This window comes from Calidris pugnax, unplaced genomic scaffold (assembly GCF_001431845.1).
Source record: "Calidris pugnax isolate Ruff unplaced genomic scaffold, ASM143184v1 scaffold103, whole genome shotgun sequence".
Taxonomy (NCBI): Eukaryota; Metazoa; Chordata; class Aves; order Charadriiformes; family Scolopacidae; genus Calidris; species Calidris pugnax.
The window spans coordinates 3,325,894-3,342,481 of NW_015090990.1; the positions used below are offsets into that span (position 1 = coordinate 3,325,894).

At 60.0% G+C, this 16,588-nt stretch overlaps 3 protein-coding genes across 4 annotated transcripts in view; all 3 read right to left on the reverse strand.

Annotated features, from left to right (window-relative positions):
• Window positions 1-2,365, reverse strand: part of NHEJ1 (non-homologous end joining factor 1) — a 44,373-nt gene extending 42,008 nt beyond the window's left edge. For both annotated transcript variants that reach the window (XM_014954245.1, XM_014954244.1), the window contains exons 1-3: window positions 2,269-2,365; window positions 1,523-1,708; window positions 457-666 (exon numbers count right to left, since the gene is read on the reverse strand). In XM_014954245.1, coding sequence (XP_014809731.1) covers window positions 457-666; window positions 1,523-1,708 — 396 coding nt within the window. In that variant the 5' untranslated portion in view covers window positions 2,269-2,365. The remainder of the gene's footprint in view (window positions 1-456; window positions 667-1,522; window positions 1,709-2,268) is intronic.
• Window positions 2,366-3,954: 1,589 nt separating this feature from the next.
• SLC23A3 (solute carrier family 23 member 3) lies at window positions 3,955-8,732 on the reverse strand. The gene is made up of 12 exons (XM_014954253.1): window positions 8,405-8,732; window positions 8,006-8,160; window positions 7,598-7,692; window positions 7,169-7,242; window positions 6,555-6,736; window positions 6,281-6,404; window positions 5,773-5,920; window positions 5,439-5,692; window positions 5,136-5,241; window positions 4,889-5,056; window positions 4,591-4,686; window positions 3,955-4,407 (listed from the first exon to the last, which is right to left on the reverse strand). The coding sequence occupies exons 1-12, from the start codon at window positions 8,510-8,512 to the stop codon at window positions 4,058-4,060; spliced, it is 1,860 nt and encodes a 619-aa protein (XP_014809739.1). The 5' UTR covers window positions 8,513-8,732; the 3' UTR covers window positions 3,955-4,057.
• Window positions 8,733-9,582: 850 nt separating this feature from the next.
• Window positions 9,583-16,343, reverse strand: CNPPD1 (cyclin Pas1/PHO80 domain containing 1). The gene is made up of 8 exons (XM_014954773.1): window positions 16,273-16,343; window positions 15,917-16,019; window positions 13,248-13,329; window positions 12,565-12,685; window positions 12,344-12,472; window positions 12,107-12,168; window positions 11,582-11,699; window positions 9,583-11,108 (listed from the first exon to the last, which is right to left on the reverse strand). The coding sequence occupies exons 1-8, from the start codon at window positions 16,339-16,341 to the stop codon at window positions 10,482-10,484; spliced, it is 1,311 nt and encodes a 436-aa protein (XP_014810259.1). The 5' UTR covers window positions 16,342-16,343; the 3' UTR covers window positions 9,583-10,481.
• Window positions 16,344-16,588: the final 245 nt, after the last annotated feature.

Sequence of the window (16,588 nt, forward strand, 5' to 3'; positions counted from 1 at the left end):
CAGCTTGAGACACTGGGCTCTTCCCAGAACGTTAGGTAGCCCGGTGGTACGAGCGACCCCCTTAAAAGCGGGGGAGACCCCACTTGGATTCTCTTCTGTCACAACAGAGCGCCTGCGGGCACTTTTTGGGTACCCACCGTTCTGTGCCCCACTTCACGGCGTGCACCAAAGGGGAACAGCATCGCTCCGCTGTGCCAAGGCACTGGCAGGGCGTCATCCCAAACTGGGCATCTCCCTGCTGCTCTGGTAGCAGCATGTGCTGGGCCGTCCCTGTCCCGCTGCAAGGCACCAACCAAGGTGCCAAAGCCTCAATGAGAAGAAACGGGGACAGTGAACCTCAGGAGTGGCAGCAGGCAGAGCCGCCAGCATGGCCCAAACCCACCCATAACCCTCCAAACATTAGGAGATCTTAATTTTGGCCACCCCCCTCCCCAAACTCTCCGCAGCATCACTCACCATCTGCATGGGAGCGGGGCAGCAGTGGAAGTCCCAGTAGAAGGGCAGTCCTGAGAGCTCGCTCTTCACGTGCAGGCTGAGGCCACCGGCAACGTGGTGGCAGGAGAAGGAGGTGGCAGTGCCCGGCTGCCCCTCCAGCAAGGGGGACATCAGGTTGCGCAAGCGGTGCAGGAAGGAGGACACGTGCACCGTCAGCCGCTTGTTCAGCTCCTGAGGAAAAGCAAGAGTAGGGGTACAGCTCAGCACTGGGAAAAAAAGCAGCAGAAGCTCCAGCACAGAAGGAGCCAAGCTATTTCTGCATGTCCCAGTGCTGCAAAAAGCCACCCCTGGGCCTCCAGCTCCACAACAGGACATTCCCCACTGGTTCTCCCAGCCAAACTGGGAAGACACCCCTGCCCAGAGTGGTGGGCAAGGTGCAGTGATCTCCACTAGTGTTTCTGCCCCGCATGCCACCATGAGTGTCACAGGCTGGTGGAGAGCTGTCACAGCTCAGCTAGAGGTGGGGAATGGCTGCTACCTGTGCCACCAGCTGCTCAGCACAGCCGCTCTGTGACAGAGGGACACAGCACGTAGGTGGCACGTTGGGGCCTGGGCACACCAGCCCAGGAGTGTGGCAATGAGGCATGGCACCATGTGTTTTGGGGGCCATGCTGACAGGACACCCCATGGGAGCCTGTGCCTGGCTATGAAAGTGAAGAGGAGTCTTCTCCATCACTGGTAGGAAGGCAGCCTGGCTTCAAGCTCGCCCTGAGTACGCTGGTCTTGGGGAAACCAGCTGCCCATCCAGCCCACAAGTGAAATGAGTGTGCTGGCCTCAGCCTGCAGACCCAGTGAAGACATTACTGCCCTAGACACACTAAACAGCCTGCCCCACTCTCCCAGGAGGAGGGTGCTAGGCCAACCGGGGTGACAGTGTTTGGGCAGAGCCACCCAGGGACTTCCCAGGCCAGGTGGTTGCACCCGAACCCTGTCAGATCCAACAGCCGTTGTGTCACCAAGCAGTTTATGCTGGAATATCAGCTGCTGCCAGGAGAAAAGGAGGTCCCTGGACTTTCCAGACACTCACCTTGGACCTTTGCTCCACGACCTGGACGTCTGCACTCTCGTACCAGACGCTGCTGAGGTCGGAGATCAGCAGGATGTAGCCAGTATCCCCGAAGCAAGCTTTGGCAAGAAAAGGGGACTCGCCAAAGCAAACAGAAGCCCAGGGCTGTGTCAGGAGGCTGCTCTCCAGCTCCTCGCAGCCCTCCATCTGCAAGACAGCAATCAGGCCTCTGCCTCAGCCCCCCGCCCAGGAAGACCCCGGTCCCTGCCGGCCCCTCCCTGGTGCCAGCCCCACCTCGCAGCCCAGAGGTGAGGATGCTCAGCCAGCTCTGGTCACACACACGTCCCTGCACATGCCCGCAGCCCTGTTGCGGGGGGGGGGGGGGGGGGGGGGGGGGGGGGGGAGGGGGAAAAAAGGGTGCTTTTGGGGGAGCTCTGTGCAGGGCAGTTCCTCCCCCAGCTCACCACAGCCACCCCAAATGCACCCGCAGACACCGGGCAAGGTAACTGCTGCCTCCCCGGTGCTTGCTAACGCTAAGGCAGGGAGACCTCTGCGTGCAGGTTAATGTTTAAGCCGCCCAGGTTGCAGCAGGCCGGGCAGCAGGGCGCCGCAGCCCTTCCTCCTGCTCCCGATCCCCCGTCCGGTGACCCGCGGGAGCCACACACCGGCAGAGCCAGCGCTGCCGCTTCCCCGTCCTCCCTGCCGCAGGGACGGGCGGGGGGGACACCCGACCTCCCCCCCAGGGAACTGGGGGCTCTGGGAGTTACCCGAGGGCAAGAGGAGCAGGCAGGCCAGCAGGCTGGTCCCCCTTGCGAGGGGGCGAGAGGGGGGCTTTGGAGAGGCGAGCGATGGCGGGCCGGAGGCGAGGGGGCCAGACTACAACTCCCAGCATGCTGCTCGCTTCCGCGGCCTGCGGGGCACGCCGGGATGGATGCGTAGCACCGCACGCCGCCATGGGCCGCCCGCACGGGGAAACGGGGCACGGCCAGCGCTTCCTCGGGGAGACACTGGTCCTGCTCCCTCCTGGAGCTCGGCTGCCGCACCCCAGTGAGCCCCACATAGCTGGGGCTGTGGATGCCATGCCCAGGGGACTGGGGTCACAAGACACCGCAGGGGAGGGCTGTGCCAGCCTGACAGGGGCCATGGATACCGCACCCCCACCTCCAAGCCCTCCAATCTTCCCCACAGACCCCCGGGGCACTCACCTACCCACATCATGACTACCAAGCCCCACCTGCACCCCAGACATCGAGGTCATCCATTCTGCAGCCACATAATGTCCCACCCCATTCGCACTCCATTCACCCCCTCTCCCTATCACAAAGGCTGCAGCCACCCTCAGGGCAGGGTGGTCATCTCACAAGGTTCACCTCCCAGGGGGGTGCCAGGGGAGGTGGGAGCAGGCAGGGGCTTTGGGCACAGCTGGAGCGCGGGGCCAGGTTGGGGTGCTGGGCAGGGTGTTACACCCCAATCCCACTGGGTGCACAGGGGCCAGCTGTAGGGGATCACAGGCAGCTGGGGAAAGGGGGCTCACACCTGGAACCTGCCTACACAGTGGCACCACATCCCCCCCAACCTCTGGGTGTGCAGGACCAGGTGGATGCACATCACTCCTGCGGACCAGCTCCATTGTCCTCCCAGCCCAAGTTCATCCTTCCTTTGAGCTTGCACCACCCAAGGGTTGCAAAGCCCCAGCCTTTCCTACCCCCCTGTTGGGGTTTTGCAGGCCAGTTCAAACTGGTGGAGGCAGCACAGGGCTCTGCTTGTGGACTCTGTTCTGTTCTAAACAGTGGAGCAGGGCTGGTGCAGACCCTGCTGGAGTCAGCATAAACAAGAAGCAGTGGGAAAGGGGGGGTTCAAAGGCAATGTTTTCTTGCCCAGAGAACCGCTGCTGGCTGGTTTAGCACCAAGAGCAATACCTGAGGGGCAGGTAAGAGTTGAGCACTCCTGGGATCAAGCTGCTGCAGGTGAAAGGGGGTTCACTGATTTAAGGAATTGACCTGAACTGCAGCCCCAGCCTGGAGCACCCTGATGTGACAGAGCCAGGGCATTAGTCTGCACCTGGTGCCACAGGCACCAAGGGGCCATGGACACAGCTGGGATAAGGCAGTGAGGAGAGGGAGAGCCAGCCCTTCTCAAGCACAGTGCCGGATTGACCAGAGACCAAGGCAACAGCCCTCGGGGGCTGGCCAAAGCACTGAGCCTTCCCTGATCATGTCCCTAGATTGATGGTGGGCTTTAGGGGCATCCACATCCTCAGCTGCAGTGGCCATAGCCTCTGTGGTCACCATCCGCAGGGCACCCACCATTGCAGGGCGCCTGGAACCTCCCAGGAAAATCCTGGCTGGAAAGAAAACCCCTGGAAAGGGCAAAGGTGGTTGAAAGGTTTTTATAGCTCACTCCCAAGCAGGGAAATGAGGTTTGTGCTGGGAGTGTAGAAGTGGAGGTCCCTCCAGTCCATGTGGGCTTTGGAAACAAATAGCAAAGTGGCTTGCAAGCTGCCTTGTGGGGAGAGCACAGCCCCAGTCCCCCATAAGCTGTCCTCATGCTGTGGGGTCAGGCCACACTCTGCCATATGGACATCTCCATCTCACTTGTCCTCCTGAGTGGCTGTGGCTCCCCTGAGCCAGGTCTGGGGAGCAGATGTGTCCCTTCCCCTGGGGCAGCAGTCCCCTCCTCAGGGTCATGGCTGCCCTCCTCTTCTTCCTCCTCCTCCTCTTCCTCGCTCCCTGGGCAGAGGAAGCAGCAGGGGAAGGCTTTGCAGGAGGAAGGCAGCAGCCTCCTCAGTCCAGCAGGGAGCTCATACACCTGGCTGGCTTCCCCCCTCTCTCCACGGGGTCGGCGAGCACCTGCCCCAGCTTTCAGCAGCATCAGGTCAGAGAGCAGCCCTCGCTCCTCCAGGGTTCCTGCAACCAGGATAGTGGGCAGTGAGATAAAAGCCCCTTCCTCTGGCTGTACCATCCCAGCCCAGCACTGGGACCCCCAGGAGAGCCACCCAGAGACAGAGCTGGTGGTTCAGGGATGATCCCGTGGCCAGATGCATCCCCTAGAGCACAGGCTCGTGCAGACACGCTGTAACATCCCCTCACCTGAGACCGTATTCTCCATGAAAAATGACAAGAAGCCAGTTAAGAAGACAGGCATCATGAGCAGGGAGAGGAAAAGGAGGTCCAGGGGCACCCAGCCTGCAGGGACAGTGCCAGAATCACCCAGGACATCCTAGCCCAGTGGCGGAAAAGGCGCAGGAGCTGCTGCAGCAGGTTCAGGGGTTGGAGAGGCAGCTGCCTGCTGTCCTACACCACCCCAACCTCCCAGAACATGGGAGATGTGTGGTCACCATGCCACAGGGCCCGAGGCTTTGCCTTGCCTGGGGAATGTCCCCACTACCTGTGACCAGGTGAGCCGGAGATGCGCTGAGCCACCGCGGCACCAGCAGCGCCATGAACATGGCGAAGCCGACAATGAAGATGTTCCTCCCCGAGTCGATGTCCGCGTACTGGAAGTAGGAGATGCCCGTGCCCACGGCCACGGCGTAGGTGACGCAGAGCACCCCCCCTGCGAGGGGCAGGAGTCAGGCAGCGGCAGGCAGGCAGGCTGCGGGCACCGCAGCGCAGGGGAAGGGCAGGGTACCCACCGTGAACTGCCAGGGGGATGCGGGTGAGGAGCCCTGCCAGCCGCGGGGACAAGCCCAGCACCACGCATGCCAGGGCGCTTATTTGCACTGAGAAGCGAGAGCCAGTCTGGGGGAGAAGAGGATGGGGAGAAAGTAAGGATGGGGAGAGTCACCTCCCCACTTTATCTCCCCCACGGTGTCCCATGGATGTGCCTTTCCCAGCTCTGGCTCAGTGACAGCCTGGGTGCTACAGGTCCCCCACACCTCCTGGCTCCACTGTCTCCCCATCCCTTGCCAGCCTTCCTCCCCCCACCCCGGGCATACCTGTGTGAGGCCGGTGGCGCAGGCGTTGGCGATGCTGGCAGCGGTGCCCCCCGGGGTGCCCAGCAGCCCTGCCAGGAGGCTGCCCAGCCCTTCCATGCAGAGCCCCCGGTTGCAGGCGTGGGAGGGCAGCCGGGGGGCTCGCAGCAGCCTCCCGCACAGCACGTAGCAGCCCACCGAATTCATGCTGCAACCGATGGCCATGGCGATGCCCACTGCCAGTGCCCGGGGGGTGAACAGCGGCCACCCCCACTCGCCTGCAGCGGAGGGAGAGGGGATGGGTGACAGGGGCCCTGGCCAAAGGCAGATGGCCGCATCCAGCCCTGCTGCCCCCCACCTGCATAGGGGATGCGGAGCCAAGGGGCATGGAAGGTGCTGTTGGCCCAGGACAGCTGTGCCATGGCCGGGTCCAATGATTCCCAGGGGATGTGGAGGTGGCTGAGGATGGCACAGATGATACAGACAACAGCAAACGAGAGCAGTACCTGCAAGGCAGCAAGGAGAACCTCATTAGGGGACCCTCCTCCCTTGCCTGTCCTGACCAGCATCCCATCTGCTCTACCCCAGACAGAAGGTCCTTGTCCTGTCACCTCTCCCAGGGAGCCATGCCACATCTCCCCTCACTGCTGCAGGGAGCATCCCAGGCTCTGCTGCTCCAACACGCTTGAGTGCAGGTCCCCTGTGCTCCCCCAGCAGCACCCACACCATGGGAGCAGCACCAGGACTTCTCACCCCTGCCTCTGCTCCCAGCACCCAGCTCTGCTTGAAGGCCACCAGGTCCCACCTAACCCCACATCAAGGAGCCGGGCACAGCGGAGGGAGCAGGGGAAGACAAGCCACAGTACCGAGAATGTGCGCAGGGTGGGGACAGGCAGCTCCATGGAGCTCCCCTGGGCCTGGGGCCAGGTGCAGAAGGGCAGGTGGCAGGACCGTAGGTGTTGGGAGAAGGTGACAGCAAGGAGCATAAGCCTAGGAGAGAGAGCACAGGTCACCACACAGCATCGCAGTGGTGGGGCCCCAAACATGTGCTGTGCACCAAGGGGATGCCCCTATTCCTGTCCCCATGGTGAAGGGAAGCCACGAGAGCTGCACATCAACATGGCCTTTGGGCTCACATACAGCAGCGCTATTCCCCAATTAGTGGAGCAGAAGAAAGCAGCCTCCTTGTATGCAGACAGCCCGATGATGGAGAGGCTGGGGGCCAGGACCATGGGCCCGCAGTGCTGGGCTGCCCACCCACACACTCCAGACACTCCCAGCACCAGCTGAACCAGCCCAGAGACCAGCACGGCTCCAGAGACCTGCAGGAGGAAAGGATGCCCAGAGAAGTTGCGGATGTCCCATCCCTGGAGATGTTCAAGACCGCTTTGAGCCACCTGGTCTAGTGGGAGGTGTCCATGCCCATGGCAGGGGAGTTGGAACTCAATGATCTTCAAAGTCCCTTCCAACCCAAACCATTCTATGCTGGGACCTGTGGGACGGGTACACGGAGAACAGCCCAACAATCCCCCTTGGCCACACTGCCACTGCCCCAGTAGCATCGCTTGTTCCCCATGCTCCACTCACCCCAGTCCCAGAAGAACATGTGTATCACAATCCCCATTGCCTTTGCACATCCCCTTATGTCTCCCCTATTCATGGCAATCCCCAGGAGGGCCAGGAAAGAGAATACAGGTGACAACTGGGGTAGTGGTGGTGGATAGGGACCCCCAGCCCAGCATAGGAGCACCCACCTCTTGCAGTGGGGCAGCCTGGCTCCCTGCGATGGCACAGTGTGGTGCAGGGCATGTGCTAGCCACGGTGGTGCCTGGAAGGGAATTTCAGAGGGAGGTGATGCACGGGGATGCTGGCCTCCTGGAGCTGAGTCCAAGAACATGCAGTCCAGGGGCTGCTGGCTGGAGAAGGGCCAGTGTACCAGCATCCCCAACCCCATAATATCTGGGGGAGGCTGCCTCAGGCATATTAGAGGCCACAGATCTTGTTAGGTGGCACAGGACACACTGCAGGTGCACTCAAGGGTGAGTAGGGTGCTGTGCACCATCACCAGAGGGGCCAGCAGGCAGGACCCCCCCATCCCTACCCCATGCACCCCCTCACCACCGTTCCCCTCACACTGGCACAGCCTGGGCCCCACAGGACACAAGCTCTAGGGCTGTGCTCACCGTTCCTGTCCATGCTGGCACCAAGGGAGAGGTGGGAGCTCAGCACCACAGCAGGGACCAGGTACTCAAAGGATGGGATTTGAACCAGAGGCAGCCTGGGGAAGGGGACAGCAAGGACACGTTAGGGAGGAAAGAGGGGACAGGGTTGCTCTGGCTGCTGGAGGAGTGAGATATGGGAACCCCAAAGTGGAGGGACATGGGAGAGAGGAGGATGCAGTGATGGTAGGGAGGGGACAGCTGTACAGAGATACCAGGTAAGGGGCTGTTATACAAAAACCAGCCCTTGTGCCCTTCCCACCTCCAGCAAAGCCTGTCCTGCCCCCACCTAGGAGGGGGCAGAGACATGCTCTCCTGTGGTGTCACCCTCCTTCTGGCAATGGCTGCATCCCCTTCATCCCCCTTGCTCACCGGCTCCCCAGGGTGGTCTGCAGCAAGGTGGAGATGCCGCAGGCAAAGAGGCTCCGTGCCAGCAGCTCACTGGTGGCCTGGGGTGGCTCCTCAGGCAGGGTGGGCAGCAGTAGGAGGTGGAAGATGCAGAGCAAGGAGGCCTGCACGGCCAGATGCTGTGTGGGGAAGAGATGGGGTGGTCTCAGCTGCAGCCCCCTGTGCCCAGAACCCCTGTGTGAATGTGTGCTCACTGACACCCCCTGGGCAGCACCCACAACTGCCCACTCTCCTCCCAGCACGCCCTGGCCAAGGCCCCAAGCGTCCTTCTCCTGGCAGGATGTGGCCCCTGCCACCTGTGAGGATCCCAGCCCTCTCCCCATCACTCCATCTCTGTGGCTGCTCACCGTGGTCCTCCCTTACCTGCAGGGCAAAGCAACAGCTCAGCATCCAGGAGCACATCTTCTGCGGGAAGCAGGATGTGAGCGCAGGGCTCCCAGCACCAGGCGCTCCGCGGTGGCCCCCATTCATGCTGCTGCCTCCCCACACGGCTCCCAGTTTACGGCACAGAGGGGGTGGGCAGGCTCCCACTCCCTCAAAGGGCTCCTCACGGCCCACGCACAGCTGAACTTCCACCTTCCACAGGAGCTGCCCCAGGGTTAGCCATTAACTTGAGTTGGTGAGTAACCTGCCCTTGTGGCCAGGAATGCAAGTGTCACCCTGGGTTGTCACCACAAGGGCCAGGTGACAGCCATCCATGGCCAGGACACCGGACGCTGTTACAGTGCCAACTGCCCACAGCTCAAGTCCCACCCCCACCTCTTCTGGTACATGGGGCAGGAACAGAGTTCCTCACAGCATAGACACCTCTTCCTTCATGTGTTTGGAGCATCCCCACCAACAGCACCCCCCAGCTCCAGCATGCCCTGCCCCTGCCTGTTCCTCCCCAGCACGCCTGGTCCAGCCCTTCATCATCACCAGGCCCTGAGGAGACCATGAAAAGCTGCACAAACACCCACCACCACCACCAGGTTCTGTCATTCCCTTCTGTGGGCACAGCACCCACACTAGGAAGGTCTCTGACAGCACATCCCCCATGTTCCTAGGAGGAGGGCACTGAATCCTGCTGCTGGACAAGGATGCCAGGGACAAGAGCTGCCCGCTTGACTGAAAAGGCTCCCAAAGGGAGCACAGGTGGAGATGCTCATGTTTTTGTCACAGGACAGAGGTGGCTGTGCCAGTGACCACAACAGCGACCCTGCCAATCCCTTGCCGCTCAGGGCTCACTCATTAACTGGACAGACTTTGGAGAGCAAAGAGCGGTGGAGACCATGCATTCCCTGCATTCCCAATGATGGGGAACGTCCTCTCTCCCTACCCCTGCCTTACTCAGGCACCAGACTGTCACAAGAGAACCTGTCCCTTGAGCCCTGCAGGACAGGCCTCACTGCTCTTGGGCTCACTTGACAGCTCCAGGATGTGCCTTGCACACCGGCTCCGAGTGCAAGCACTGCCTGGGGTAACCACACAGCTGCATCGATGGGTTCCGCAGTGGGGCACCCAGGGTGCCAGCACGGAGCGGCTCAGCAGGACAAGGCGGGTGCACAGCAAGAACTACTTTTATTGGAAGAGATTAGCATCTACAAAAGAGTGAAAAACAGGTGTAAAATCCACAGTAAAAAGAAGGGGCACAATGAGCTGGGCTGGTCAGCAGGACAAGGTGCCGTCTCCCCGCCCCGAGGAGCAGTCGGGCACCGTTTGCTGGTAGCCACAGGCAGCTGGGGTTTGGGATGGCATCACAGAGCACCCCCAGTTCCAAAGCACCCAACACAAGCAGGATAAGGAAGCTCAGCCTTAACCACACCTTACCACCACCCACAAGCCCAGCGGGGCACCACCTTTCCCCAGAGCACAGCCACATCTGGGCCCCCTCTTGTTGCGACCCTCCCCGCCTCCCAAGAAGTAGCCTGGCACTCCCCAAGGGGAATCACTGCCATGGCCAACCAGTTTGGGATGCTCGCTCCCCCCTCCTTCGACCTTCTCTCCCCTCACCCAGGCACCCCACCTCCTCCTGGAGCACCCTGCCCCACCACTGGGCTCAATGCCCCAGCCCCTCCACCCTTCACACACAGCCCCAGCACCTACATCCCACACACCACCTCTGCCCAGCACCACCAAGGGCACCACCCACACGCTGCAGGAAGAGATTCAAGCCCCTTTCCCTAGCACCCCAGCCCAAGGGCACCCCATATCTACCCTCCAGCTAGTAGATCCCCACCCCAGCACCCCAACAGCAAGCAAACTCTGCCCCAACTTGTCCCAGCAGTCCCCAAAGTGAAGACACCTCTGCCCTGGGTGGGTAGACACAAATGCTGGTTTGGAAGTAACACAGAGGCCTTCAGCCCCGCACAGCCCCAGGGATCAGGGGGTCCCAGAAGTGCAAGGAAGTGAGTTGTGCCACACTAGGAGGGAAAGGGAAAGGGGCCACCGCCCCACGCTCCTAGCTGGGAAAAATGAAGCTCTTGATTCTACTGAGATCCATGGCAGTGTGCAAGGAACACCGCCTCAGCCCTAGGGGGTCCAGCCAGTCCTTGCGGGTGGGGGCTCCATCCCACGTGGGGCCTGCACCAGCAGAGCAGGTTTGGCAGTGGAGCGCCGGAGGAGATCGGAGCACGGCGAGTCCGAAGGGGCCAGGCTGGGCAGGGGCTGTGGCAGGGGCAGTACGGTTAGATCTCTCACAAGCGGTGGGTACTCTCCGGAAATGGCTCTGAGGGGGGCTCCTGTGTTGGGCTAGATCAGGCGCCTTTGGGTAGGACAGAGCCGTCATCACGCTGCCCCACAGGTAGAGCGCAGTGGCCGTGACACCTCCGCGACGCGGCTCCTCAGTCGTCTTGTTCTCCTGCAGGCAACGGGTGCTGCTGGCCGGGGAGACATCGGGCAGCTCGGGCTGGGGCTGGTCAGGGGCTGGCTGGGCGTCCAGTTGGCAACTGGCCTCCTCGGGGAACAGCGCAGGCCGGGGGGCGGCGGGGCTGACGCTCCGCATGCACACGGAGCGGTGCACCACGGTGACCGAGGCAAAGACAGCGGCAAAGCCGGTCAGGTACATCACACCCAGGAGGCAGGCCAGCTGCAGAGAAACCAACGGTTAGCCCAGAACCCCCTCAGCGTGGTACTGCGTTGACCCAGCAGCCATGATGGCAATCAGGACCACCAGCACTGCTAGTCACACTACACCAGCGGGTAGCACACAACCTGTTCAAAGCAGGGCCTAAATACCCAAAACAAAAAAGCCCCAGCTAAAACCTTATGGTTGCTGTTTAAATCCCCAACCAGCACCCAGCTGCCTCCATGCCACCACCATGACCTTGTACCATGACCTGTGTGGGGCTGTGGGTCCCAGCACAGGGCACAGAATAACCCAGCCCCAGGCTGCAGTGCCACAGGCAGCCCAGCCCCGGATCAGCATTTTCTGACTGCTTCCCTTTTCAACAGGGAATAAACTAAACTGCTACTCCCAGTGGAAAAAAAAACAGGACCTGATCCAAACCCATGGTCTGCTGGGCCCCACGTTCTTGCAAGGAGCTGCTGCCATGCCCTTACCTTCACCACTTGCTGGTAGAATTGGCCCAACACATGCTGCCACATGGACTGCTCCATGAGGACACAGAGATCTGTGTAGGTGAACCAACCACGCCACATGCCCTGCTTTTCTGCCACGCTGCAAGAGAAAAAGAAAAGAGAATGGTGGATGTGACATGGACCTTCTCCACTGAAGAAGCTTCAACGCAGGCAGGCTTAGAGAAGACCCTGCTCAAGGTCCACCCCTGGACCTTGCCCCACCCCTGGAAGTGTTCAAGGCCAGGCTGGATGGGGCTTTGAGCAACCTGGTCTAGTGAGAGATATCCCTGCCCATGGCAGGGGGCTTGGAACTCGGTGATCTCTAAGGTCCCTTCCAACTCTAACCCCTATATGATTCTAAGGCCAATGGAAGGGAGGTGCAGAGCCTAGTGAAGGCTCATGGGTACTCCAACCTCTGATTTAACTGGAGCAGGGCCAGCTCTCAGCAGGGGCAGAACCAGGGCTGCTGGATGGATGAAAGGCTCATTCCCCACCCCACACACCTACCGTCCTTCCAGCCAGCTGAGCACTTCAAACAGCTCCCGGGGGTCTGTATAGAGACTCCAGTCCTGTGGGGACAGCAGAGAAAGGTCAGTGCAGTCAGGGCAAGCCACCCAGCACTCACACACATCCTTCTCCATTCCTTTATGGGAGTACGTTGGGGAAAAAGAGAAATCCAGACTCCCCTTAATGCCCCCCTCCCCTGCTCTGTGAAGCAGTTGGCCACGGTGCGGCCCCACTTACAATGGCGCTCAGGAAGTTCATCTCCAGTGTGTTCATGGTCTGGACATCCACCTTCCCTGCTGCTCCCCACTCATCATTGAACACTTCCTCCTCTTCACCTTCATCATACAGGTACTTACTAGCAACCATCTGAAAGCAGCAGAAAGGACAGGATCTCAGCCTCCCCTGCATTCCTCCAGGCTTCCCTCCATCCCAGTGACCTCCCAGCCCACACCGCTCACCATGGAGATCAGGAAAAGGTCTGAAGATGAGATTTGCTGAAGGTATTCGGGGTTCCGGTGCCGAAGTCTCTCAATGTAAACCAGTGCCAGCATCATGGAGCAAGGAGAGATGCAAGCTTCCCTGTGGGACAAGGAAAGAGTCAACCCGAGCTACAAACATGCCAGCCACCACAGCACAGCTTGCCTGCTCCCTCCCCATGTAGGTAGCAGGGACATTTAATAAATAGACTGCTAGTTATGTCCCAGCCTTGCCAGCTCTACCCCAGCTGTTCCGAGCTGCAGCAAGAGAAATCACAGGGGACAGAGGGCAGAAAGCCCTGGCTCCTGTTCCCAGGCACAGTTAGTTCCAAACTGAGCAGTGCTGCCTGCAGCCAGAGGTATTGCAAGGGCTCAGCTGCCAAGAGCAGAACCAGGGTTCAGAGCTTCCCAGTGAGCTGCAGCTCCGGCCAGTACAGACTCCGTACCCCTTCACCCCAGAAAGCAGGGCCAACCTGAAGCAGGCCTGGCTGTGTCAGCAAGCTGCTGTGCCTGCTGGCTTTGCCACCTGTCTCCAGGTCCTCTTTGACATTAATCAGGCCTAAGCACGAAGCCAGCGCTGCCCCAGGGGACAGCGGTGAGTCACAGGCGAGACCACAGCTCCCAGTTCTGACACACAACATGAAGGGATATATTTTGCTTCTTACCGAGATACATGAGACACGTATGTCTTCTGGAGTCTGCGGATAGGGCTGGGAGCCACTTTCTGCAGCAACTCCACCGCAATATCTAGGAGAGAAGGGCAGAAAAAGGGCTTATAGCCCCACGTGGAACAGTCCACCCCCACCCTTCCCTTTCTTCCCACAAGCCCATTGAGTCTTAATGTTTGCTCAGCCTCCTCTCAAGTTGAATTGAAATTATGAATGTAGGGCAGGCCTTATCAGGAGGGAGGGACAAACAAATAGGCAGGAGAACCAGACCAAAGCAGGAAGAGGATGTGAGTGTCCAAGGCCCAGCGGCAGTGCCAGATCCAGATTAGCACATCTGCGTCACGGGGAGTTACCAGCAGTGAGCTGCATAAAGAGGCTAACACCCTCCCCTCACCCCACAGGACCTCAGGCAGCCCTTTTGGAGGTTTTCTAGGACCTGATGTCAACACCAGGTCTTCCCAGTCCTTTGCTCCCCTCCAACCAGCATCATATTCCTCTTCCAGAGCTGGTCAGCACTGAGCAGCTTCCCCCCACCTCAACCCCTGTGCCCCTGAAATGATGATGGACAATGTATTCATGAGAGCAGGAGCCCAAAGGCACTAACAGGGCACAGAAGCAGCCGTAACAGCAGCTCCCCATCTCAGCCCATTTACCCTCCACCTATAGACATGCCTCAGCATTCAAGCAATGAAAGGCCAGAGCCTGACAGATGGCTTCAGCAGCTCCCATCTCACTTCTCAACACAACAGGACCAGCTGGGAGCACCCCAAACAGCACTACAGTCTGGTGCTTGGCAAGAAATGTTTGACAGGCAACTCCAGCTCCATTTTGCTGCTAAGCCCTTGGCTGATAGAGCCAAAGGCAGAGCTCATCCCAGCAGCCTCACATTTGCAGTTCCCAGGGGAAGCATCAGCACACAACCTCTTCTCTCTACGTCCCTCCTTTCCATGTCTCTACAGCAACTAAGAGAACGGCTGCAATCCCACAGGACTTCTTTGCCTGACAGCAGCCACCAAGCTCAGACACATGCTGCTCTACGGGAACTCCCCAGGTCATTCAAGCCACACCACTGCTGGGATCTGCAGACAGACAGACACAGCTCCAGCCACCCGTTGAACAGCTCCCAGCCTCTTGCACTGCTGCTGCTCTCTCCGCCTCACTCAGCCACCCTCGTTCCACCACACCAGCCACCGCAGAGGCAGCAGCGATGCCCTGAGGGTTGGGAAGTGCATAAGCCCCCCCCAGGTTCTGATCTAACGTGAAACCTAATTTTCCAGCCCACAAATCCACCCCATGACAGCGTACCCTGTGCTAGAGGACATGGAGAGCAGCTGATAGCTGTCCTCATCTCACAGGCACAGCGTGCTGAGGGTGGCTATGGCTCTTCCTTTCCGCAAGGAACAAATTCGCTTTTCAACCCCTCTCCTCAGAGAGCCCCATACTACCTCCCGTGACTGCCCCCCAATGCCAAAAACCTTTTCCAGCTCCTCCTGCTACCTTGGACTCTCCCCACAATTGCCTCTATCTCATTTGAAGAGCAGTGCCATAAACCTGCCACATAGCAACAGCACAGCTGTACCAAGAAAGATGTGATAGCCCTAGGTCCCGTTTTTTTGACAGCAGCTGATAGCAGCTGGTGAAGGGAAGGCTGTAAGAGCAGATAAGCTCACAGAGATATTCTCTGTATGTTGCTCCCGCCCCCAGCGGTTGCAGCAAAGGCATTTCCTGGGTACAAGGCATTCTTTATAGTTAACCGCCCTCAACAGGCTCTCCTTGCACGAATGTGCCCTTTGAACTTTCAACACTGGTAGTGTCCTGTGGAACAGTCTCATCTCGCACCCACGTGTGAGCCAGCCCCAACAGGGAGCCACGTGCCTTCCTCACACCACTTGTGTCAGAATTTGTGACCCTCAGCAGTGCCCGTGCAGCCGGCTGCCCTGCCTGGCCCTGCTGGTTCAGCATCCCCCTCCTCGCTGAAGTACATCATGTGGAGCCTCTTGGTGACTTCAGGTCATTTCCCCAAATATATCACAAGAGTTTTGAATGCAAGCATGCTTCCCCACCTGCTCAATATCTCCTGCAAGCTGTGTCAGCATGCAGCTAACGTAACCACCAATGCAATCCCACTGTGAAGGCCCTCCAGCAAACCACTACTTGCCCTAGACTGCTCCTCTCCAGCATCACCTGCACTAGCTCCTCACCCCAGCTGCATCCTTCTGCTCCCACAAAACAGTGCTGAATCAATGGGGAAAAAAAGGATGTGATCCAGACAAACACACAACACAAACTTGTCCCCTTGGGGCCTACAACTAGAAGTTAAATGAACTCTCCAGTACCTTACAGAGTACAAGAAGTTATCCAAGACACCTCTCATCAAGAACAAGGACTCAGCCTTCACCGCCAAGGAATTCACAAGCAACCTAAAGGGCTCTGCACACCAGCAAGGTGCCAAAAATGCAGCAGTGGGCCAGACAGGGCAATAAAACAGAGAGCAGGAGCCATGAGGCTCTGGCACCCTGCCTGCTGTGCTGCACACAGCAAGGAAAGCTGGGCAGGGGTGGGATTTGGCGCTGGGGAGGGAGCGGGTGACTTGTTGGTCTCAGCCCCTGGGCCACTTCCAACCCCCTTGACTCAGCATTCCCATTTGGGGCCACTCGGTAACCCACCTGCCACAGGGCTGGAGAGATTATCCAGGCTGCAGTCTTTGTCCCAGCCATAATACAGCCGCTTCCGCACCCTCTCGCTCAGCTGCTGGTGCCTGGGCAGGAACTGCAGGCAGACAAGGGGAATGTGAGAAAGGCCCCAAATCCTCCCCCATATGGAGCTCCCCACCTCAATCTGGTTTATGACGGGCCCCAAGAGCTCAGCCAGGGGCCCGGGTGTGCGGCCACACGGGGCTCCTCGGGGCAACGGCGTAAGGAGGGAACGCCCCAAGGGCCTGCCGGGGCGTGGGGCTGGGGACAGGCTGGGCTGGGGACACCGGGCCACGACCTGGGGGTTGGGGGAGAGGGGGAGCACTCACCGTGAACTCCTGGAAGCCGCTGAGGGAGAACGTACCCTCCTCGTCCAGCAACAGCCCGTCAAGCTCCATCCCTCCCGCCCCCGGGGGCAGGGGATGCCGAGTCCCCTCCGGGGGTGCTAGGCCGGCTCCTAGGCCGCGTCCCCCTCAGGCTGCGAGGGCCCGCTCCGAGGGCGTACAGCCAGTCCCCCTCCGGGGTACCGGGCCGCTCCGAGGCCGCGTCCGGACCCGGTGACCGGAGTCAAAGGCAGCGGAGCCACTAACTAGGCCGAGCCCCGCCGTCCGCCTTCCTCTTCCGGTGCAGGGCGGGCGGGGCGGG

Bases quoted from the DNA above. Each gene is read 5' to 3' on its own strand.
- SLC23A3 (XM_014954253.1), bottom strand. From the start codon at position 8,512: ATGAATGGGGGCCACCGCGGAGCGCCTGGTGCTGGGAGCCCTGCGCTC. The intron at 7,693-8,005 runs GTGAGCAAGGGG...CCCCTTCCCCAG, and splicing joins CAGACCACCCTGGGGAGCCG to GCTGCCTCTGGTTCAAATCC. The intron at 6,405-6,554 runs GTATGTGAGCCC...TCTCTCTCCTAG, and splicing joins AATTGGGGAATAGCGCTGCT to GCTTATGCTCCTTGCTGTCA.
- CNPPD1 (XM_014954773.1), bottom strand. From the start codon at position 16,341: ATGGAGCTTGACGGGCTGTTGCTGGACGAGGAGGGTACGTTCTCCCTC. The intron at 13,330-15,916 runs GTGGGTTACCGA...CTTCTCTCCTAG, and splicing joins TCTCTCCAGCCCTGTGGCAG to ATATTGCGGTGGAGTTGCTG. The intron at 12,169-12,343 runs GTAAGTGGGGCC...CTGTCCCCACAG, and splicing joins TGAACTTCCTGAGCGCCATT to GACTGGAGTCTCTATACAGA.